This window comes from Procambarus clarkii, chromosome 90 (genome assembly GCF_040958095.1).
Source record: "Procambarus clarkii isolate CNS0578487 chromosome 90, FALCON_Pclarkii_2.0, whole genome shotgun sequence".
NCBI lineage: Eukaryota > Metazoa > Arthropoda > Malacostraca > Decapoda > Cambaridae > Procambarus > Procambarus clarkii.
The window spans coordinates 6,573,546-6,582,027 of record NC_091239.1 but is presented as its reverse complement, the minus strand read 5'-3'; the positions used below and the strand labels follow the sequence as shown (position 1 = coordinate 6,582,027).

General features: G+C 40.7%; 1 protein-coding gene across 1 annotated transcript in view; it reads left to right on the top strand.

Moving 5' to 3' along the window:
* LOC123746470 (solute carrier family 49 member 4) overlaps window positions 1-1,148 on the top strand; it is a 308,306-nt gene extending 307,158 nt beyond the window's left edge. Inside the window, exon 11 of the mRNA XM_069318233.1 lies at window positions 252-1,148. Within this exon, the coding sequence (XP_069174334.1) occupies window positions 252-409 (158 nt within the window). The 3' untranslated portion in view covers window positions 410-1,148. The remainder of the gene's footprint in view (window positions 1-251) is intronic.
* The last annotated feature ends 7,334 nt before the right edge of the window (window positions 1,149-8,482 follow it).

Here is an 8,482-nt window from a genome sequence, read left to right as displayed (position 1 = left end):
GAAAATGTTAAGATGTTAAAGATGTTCGAGGTGGCAGTATGAAGATTTGAATGGAACTCTTTAGTTCAGGGTTCATGTAATTTATATCTTCTTGTTGCAGAGTGATCAGTTGAAATATAACATTGTTATTGTTATGGAAATACTGAAAGCAGTGTGGTGTAATTAACAAAGTGTAGTTACGCAAGACTGTGTAGCTGTACTCTAGTGTTCTTACACCTAATACACCTCTCAATTTGTGTCTCCTTCCCCAGGCTACAAGTGGGTAACATACGTCCTCTTGAGTACTGGTTCACTCTCAATAATTCCCGTTCTGCTTATGAAGGAAGATTATTCCAGATCAAACATTGACCGCAATGTTGGCTCGCGGACCCCAAGAGAAGTTCCAGATCTCCACATCAATTATCTCTGATATAACATAAAAAATACTGCACATACAAATCTAGCTTACAAATGTGAAATTTTCATTGAATATTTTTTGTCAACCTAATTAAAATCTTTTCAGTTGTAGATAACAAATTTGCAGACTGTAATTACATTTAAATCTTTATTATAATTATTATGTTGCAAAGAGTTAATAAACTAATATATTTAATATGCTCTAGTGGATAGCATGAGTGTATTGAAGGAAAAGTAAACATATTTATTTGATCATGTGTAAGGCACTTGCTTTATCTTTGTGGCTTCGATTATGTACGAGGTACCTGCTTTATGCACAATGAACTCACATTAATGAGATGTATAAATGAGAAATTCAAAAGGAGCCATGAGGACGATTCGAACCTGCACAATTGTTGCTCCCAAGCAAACGCTTCTTGACAAATGAATAATGAAATCACATTTACATGATACATCACGTTAAGAGGTAGGATACATCGCATTGGAGGTATAACTACTGGATAACAAGTCAGGGGACATGGGGGACAATATTTGAAACCGTGAGTGGGCTTCAGTTGGAAGCCTCAGGAACCCCTAGAGGATTCAGTGGAATCCCAGATTGCATTACATTCTGACCATGTTGTAGTGAAGTAGTCTAGGGCATTTGCCTGGGAGTACCAAGTGAGATGGTTAGAATCCTCTTCATGCTCCTACAGACTTTTTACGGGCTTTATCTGTGTAAGAATAAAATATGATATACAAGCTTCAGTCAACTCAGTGTGTTATTTGTTTTCCCTACATGTTAAAATAATGTAAACATATACAGCTCTAACGTAATGAGGGGGTTCTTGTGAGCCGCCATAGAACACGTGTGGGAAGCTTCTGTAACCCTCTCCTCTTTGTTGTAAGGGCACACAAGTATATTACACCCTTTAGTTTCTCCACCTACGTGTTTGCCGTTCATGGAGACCCATACATTCCTTATTATTCCTTCATCTGGTCGTTGAGTTAACACAGAGGCTGTGGCCCATGCCCAACAAAACTTTATTGGTGAGGGACTTAAGTCAATCGTCTAGTCAAGCTGGAATGGCCTTTAGTCAGAATTGGGTTAAGTGGCCATTGAAGGGTTAGTAATCTTATTGGCCAATGGACTGCTGGTTCAGACTCTCTACTGATTATTGGAGTATATGCACTCCTTGTTATCCTCAAGTTTCTTTGTATGCTTATGCCTCCCCTTGCTTGGCTCCGCGGAAAAATGTGGTAGAGGGAAGTGGTCTCTTTTCATTATTTATATGCTTCATTCTCATAAACATTGTGAGATTTTTTTTTCTTTGACAATTATCAAAAGATTTAATTCCTATTAATATTACGTTAATCGTAACTACCTCGCAAGAGGTTATCTTGAGGTTATCTTGAGATGATTTCGGGGCTTTTAGTGTCCCCGCGGCCCGGTCCTCGACCAGGCCTCCACCCCCAGGATGCAGCCCGTGACAGCTGACTAACTCCCAAGTACCTATTTACTGCTAGGTAACGGGCATTCAGGGTGAAAGAAACTTTGCCCATTTGTTTCTGCCTCGTGCGGGAATCGAATCCGCGCCACAGAATTACGAGTCCTGCGCGCTATCCACCAGGCTACGAGGTCCCCCGTAGGCAGGGGGGGAGGCAGACCTTAAACAGCAAGAGCTGCCAGTGGCAGATATTTAATCTTAAAGCCTAAGATCATAGGACCGCGGGAGCAAACCGCCAGGCGAAACCACACCGGTAACACCTGTCACTTAGGTCGCTGGCTCCTCCTAGTTGACAACTAATAAAGGGTAGCCGACGGATTCTCACTTCGTATTTATAGAAGTATGGTGCTGTGCAATGGACTCGAGCTTTAGATACAGACTTAATATGAACCTAAGCAGGCAAAGCGTTGCAGAACATGAAATGTGGGGCAGTAATACTGGAAGGTTTGACGTAAACGACCGTTTTCTATAACAAACAATTTATTCACAAAATAAACTAAAACTACTACATAGAGAATTTACGTTACTTTACTGTCACTTCAGTGGCACATTCAAGAACAGCTAATCAACAGCCTAATGGACCCACAGTATCCTTATCCCGTCATCGCTGACTGACTAATGACACTAACTGAACAAAGTGGTGCCCACTGGTGACGCAAGCTTGCAATCAATATTGTCACGGCTTCACGGTGACCAATACTATAATCACAAAACTTGACTGGCGCTCGCTGCCCTCAACGAGATACCAAGTAACAAGGCGGTTAATCCAAGAATGATAACCCCTTATAAAAAACCTTACGTTAACACTTGTCTCTCAGGACAATCAACAACAAAAGTTACTCTAATTGAATTTAAACAATTACGTTAACACACACGTGTCTCAACGACACTTAAATGGCAGCAATAACTCGTAAATCAATTAATTACATCAACTTGAAATTCAAGCATTCGGTGAGTAATTCCCAATTAATTACTGAATACAACAGCCTACTAGGCCTACCACTTTACCTACGCCTACCCACGCCTACCACTACTACTTCAGAAGAGTATTGATAAAGCCTACTGTCTCTCAACTGACAGTTCACTTCCGGTCTTACGACAAGATTACCTTAACGAGGGTAGACTACTGTACCAGACAAGGTTACAACACACACCGTGTAAACAACAACATCAACACCTGGTATATTCACTAAGTGGCGGTAACTAATTCTCTTTAATTAGCTACGAGTGCTTAATCCCTCTGTCCGCAGACAGATCTGATCAGTCCAACGAATTAAAGCAGCTTAATTACAGCGCAATTGACTCCGATCATAACAGACCGGTCAACCCCTTACGTTAATTAATCATTTAATGACAGCTCGTTAAATCGTTAACACTACGTTAGTCTTCACTTGACAATTCCTCCACTGCGAGAACTTCACTGTGACTGTTGCCTTTACACGTCTCTACGTTAATCACAACAATGTTCAACGAAACAAGTGACCTCGTTAAGTAAATCGCGACCCCCGGTGACGTTAAATGACTTTAATTCTCACGGGATCCTTCACAGTACACAACGCCTTCCACCAAGGACAAACTTGTCTACGGTTTACGCACGGTACAACACAGTACATCACAGTAGATCCTTGCCACTCACGGCAAAACTTGTAAATGACTTCCCCCAGTAAATTATCCACCAATAATTCACACTTTACCAAAACACAACAGTAAAATAAGCGCTGGCCAATATAATAATGGGAATTATTTATAACAAAGGGAAACCTCCCTGTTACCACTTTCACTGCTGGAAAAGGGAATCAAATTACAGCACATTACATACACGGCAAATAGAGAAAATAGAAGCAAATAACTCACTTTACTCCACCACTGAATGTGTCTCTTGGTGTCCTCACACACGTCAAACCCACAGTTGGGCTCAACCCCAACTTGGTGACGGCAACAGGGTAAACTCACACGTCTCCAATTCCCATTCACCTCACTAGGTGGTCGACTTGGGACAGAGGACAGACGGAACACTGGGTGCGAAACCAGCTTCAGAGTTTTATTACCCAAAACGGAAATAGTGTACTTACATCAATCTCGCGGGCCCTCCACACACACTCACTCACATACACGTCACCACCCACACTCCCACTGCTGCTGCTGGATGATGACGTAGGCGTACCCACTTCCTACACGTGGTCAGTTGGAGCACAGGGTCCTAGACCACGGGGTTAGCTCCAAACACAGAGACCAGGTGGCGCTAACACGCCGGCTTAGGCAGACCAGAGTGCACGCACAACAGATTACATAACGGGGATGCGGTACCACGCCCATCCACTTGACACAGTACCCCAGGATACAACGGTACTTGGTGTTACACGGTACACGAGACCCGAGACGGAGTCCATCACTGTTCCTTTCTAATTCCTCGGAATTAGGAATTTTATGGTTTCTCTCATAACACTGAAACCTTCTCTAGCACGTCTCACTGCAGTACCATCAAGCACAGATACGATAGACGGCGGATGTCACTAACCTAGGTCGATAATTAACAGCCTCACTCAGTCCAGTTGCTCTGAGATGGCGTCTCACAATCACACGACTTAGATGACAAAAGTTCACACTGGTTCGGTACATGCACCTTTCCGATCTACCGGATTCTTACGGACGGCACACGGAAAGATAGCAAGATGATAGGCGTGACTTTAGTAACGTTGCAGGCAGTATTTCCCGATGCTTGGCCTAGCACGGAAAATTACGTCCTCTCATAGCAACGTTCTAGGTAAGAATATTTTTTCCCGCCAAGACGGCCCCGGGGATACCATGCAGCACCCCTCAGCGTGTTGACCAATCACGGTTCAGCATTCCTGAGGCCCAGGAGCCTTGGTCAATGGCGCACCTGCCTCACGACGCCACCCCCTCTCTCACGAGGTGGACACGTGATAGGGGGGGGGGGGGGGTGGTCTACAGCCGTTAACCCCCAATACCTCCCTCTCTACACTTGTACAAAAATTTCCCTGAAATCAACTCCCTCCTGTAATTTCCTTCACAGAACTGATACAGCGATCAGAATGACATCAATAGCTAGCAAATGTCACGGGCTGTCCAACGACACCCAACACGACTGTGGAAAAGTTATATTCAGAAAGTTGAATCACGGTGCACATCACTGGTGCACTATGCAATTTCGTACTTCATTCAGTGCATGAGAGAGCAGGAAAAATATGTCTCCTGACAAACATATCCTTCCTTCCTATCAGATTCGTGTGGTGGGAATCATGCCATTAGTTCGGTTAAGCCGGGATGATCGGTTTCTACCTTACCAAAGGGGGCTTTACCTTGCTGACTGTGCAGCTGCTGCTGTGTTCTTTACCCACTTCATCGCACTAGAATGAATAGAAACTACTATCGACCCACGAATTTGGGAACCTGGGAATAGGAATAGGACACGAGAATGGTCGCGGTTGTGGTTGTATTCAACCACACACGGTCAGTGGTGCAGCAGTCACCTAGTTGTGATGGTCTACGCAATTATGTTAAAAAACTCTAGCTCTTGGTCCCTAGTCTCATTAGTTTTCTATTACATATTTAGTCCATTGTATTAGTAGGGTAAATGAGGACGTAGTCCATGCATGGCATTTTGGGTGCAGTGTTGCATATCAATTGCAGAGAAGGAGGGTGAGGGTGCATGAGGTTTCAGTCCAGTTGAAAGTTATTGCAAATTTGCAAAACATGGGAAACATGAATGTTACAAGAGGCTGCAAAGCATAGAAAATGGGAATGTTGCAAGTGAATGAACTTAAAAGAGAAAAAAGTTAGTTTTTCAAAGTGTATCATAGTGATATTTCCTAAATGTTTTGTGAAAGTTATATGTTTCATCCATAGATTTTCACTCACAGGTAAGACGTTCCTCGCAGGTAGGAGGCTCTTCACTGGTAGGAAGACTCTCACAGGTAGTAGGTTCCTCAAAGGTAGGAGGTTCCTCACAGGTAGGAAGTTCCCGACAGGTAGGACATTGCTCACCGGCAGGAGGATCCTCACAGGTAGGAGCTTTCACTATATTTTGTAGAGAGCAAAGATGACGGAACTATCAATATGATTCATACAAAGAAAGAAAGAGAGAGAGAGAGAGAGAGAGAGAGAGAGAGAGAGAGAGAGAGAGAGAGAGAGAGAGAGAGAGAGAGAGAGAGAGAGAGAGAGAGAGAGAGAGAGTGAGAGAGAGAGAGAGAGAGAAAGAGAGACTTGTGAGTCAAAAGTTATTACTGCTAATCAACCAGCAAACATCAGTACTTTCTGTTATTCCCTCAAGCTAAAGCTAATAAGTGCTATTGTGTGTATGCTTAGAAGAGAAAGATAACAATAGACATTTAAGTGGATATGATCACCATTCACTTACATTACCTAACATCAGGGGTGTTATTCCACTGCAATCCATGGAGCTCCTCTTCCATCTATCAGTTAGACAAAGTTATATCTTATACCTCACTCATGCACCATCCTGAGTTCCCCACGCACTCCAAGCTCCACATTCTACATCCTCCACATGGTTCTTCTCCACCATGGGTGACGCTCCCGTTTACTACCCATAGCTCCACAAACTACAATTACACACTGCCATTAGGGTCACTCTACAGCCCTAATGGTCCCCCACCCCATCACAGCTTTGTTAGTTCAACAACGCTAAGTGCTCATGACATAAGAGTTTACTTTATCACATCAAGTGTGGTATCGCAAGTGTTTCGCATGAAACACTTGCTAACTATTTTATCAAAATGTGTGGATTACGATTAATAAAAAGATATCTCAAACAACGAGTTTTTGGCTTATTTGGGTAAAAGAAATGCAACATACAGTTACGACATGCACGTGTAGGGAAGAATGTTGCCATATGCCACAAATTATTGCATGACAAGTCCAGCACACCCCATAGCAACATGAGAGAAATGTGTAGTTCTCGCTTTAACTAAGGAGTGAAATGCACATATATTTTTTTCCACGGATGTAAATGTAACAAATTCTAACTAAAGCCTTTTATTTCTCAAACACATTTCTTCTCCATTGTATCTTAACAAATTATTTAGTAAATCAATTCATATATTATACAATAATACTGAATTAGTTTTAACACAAGAATGATTAACAAGTGCTTATTCTGCTGAAACCTCATATTTTTTGCATTTATAATTACCATTCAATAGATTTGTTGAGAAACAAACTAAGTAATACATCATCTATATGCAAAATCACACTGTTACTCGTCAATTTACTTATTTTCCTACACAAGTATTACAATCAAACATAAATTTCTTTCATATAGTTAATTCACCCCCTTTTTCTCATACACTTGCTCAACTTTCTTTCTTTCACTACCATAAACACTCAATTAATAAACTCTCTTACACAATTTCACGAGCACAAAATACTATCCCTCATTCTTTTTATTTAGAATTCTCAAAAGACACTTAACATTGCTCTTTTTTCCATTTCACATGCAACCTCAAACTTGCACTAAGTAACACTAAGTATCATCTACTCAAACTCTAAAATACACAAACTTGCACAATTATCAATCACTTACACAAAGCAAATGCTCGAATTCGCTTTCATTTCATTCCTACTTACCCCCCTCTCTAATCTAATTGAGTATTCCTTCGTAATTTTCATTCAGATGTTCTCTGTGTATTTCTGAATATCGTTACACAAAACTAAATTTTCGTAAATTCATAAAACCTCTTAATACTTAGTCTACGTATATCTTCTTTATTTCTTTGTCTTCGTAAATTTTAAAGTTTCCAAGGCCATCTCTGAATAACGTTACACAAATAACTTTTGTTTCTCAACACGACTATCCCTTCTATAATTCATAATTCTTCTTAAATTCTTAGTCTTCATGAATTCACAATTTTTCACTGTGCTTCTCTGAATAACGTTATACCAACTCATCATGCAATATCAATAGCCAAACAATAATTTGCACAGCACGTCCTGCCCACCTAACCTATACCAACTTATAATACACACAAAGTCTTTCATCTAAATCTAAACTCACAACTTTTCTGTTCTTTGCAAGAGAAATATTCATTTTTAAACCACGAGATCACTGATCACAATATTTATTTACGTTCTTTTTCTCAACAACATCAATTACTTAATTATTTTACGAGTAAGTCTCACTTCAGCTATCTATTGTTATATCCATTATCACTTTTTCAATTTAAATAAGTGTGGAAGTGAGGCAATAATCAACCAAGTTTCAAGAAAGCTTTCACTAGTCTTCCTCCACTTTGCTCAGTTCATCCCTACATATTTTCACTGAGTTTACAAATATCTCACACTTTTCATCTCGCCCCAAAAGGTGTTACTAATACCAATACTAGGTTCAATTATAATTTCTATGCAAGAATTGACATCATCAGATTTATTCTTACATGTATTTTCCACAGAAAGAGATCTTCTCATTACCTCTCATACATACACAAGAAAATACCTACCGTTCGTAACCTATCCTAGTGAGTTTCATGGGGCATTTGAATGGTTTTCGGTCTAAATATGCAATAAATGAAAACTGGGTCAATTTCAATCAAACTTTTTTGTCGAGTAGTAAATGAAAAGAGTTT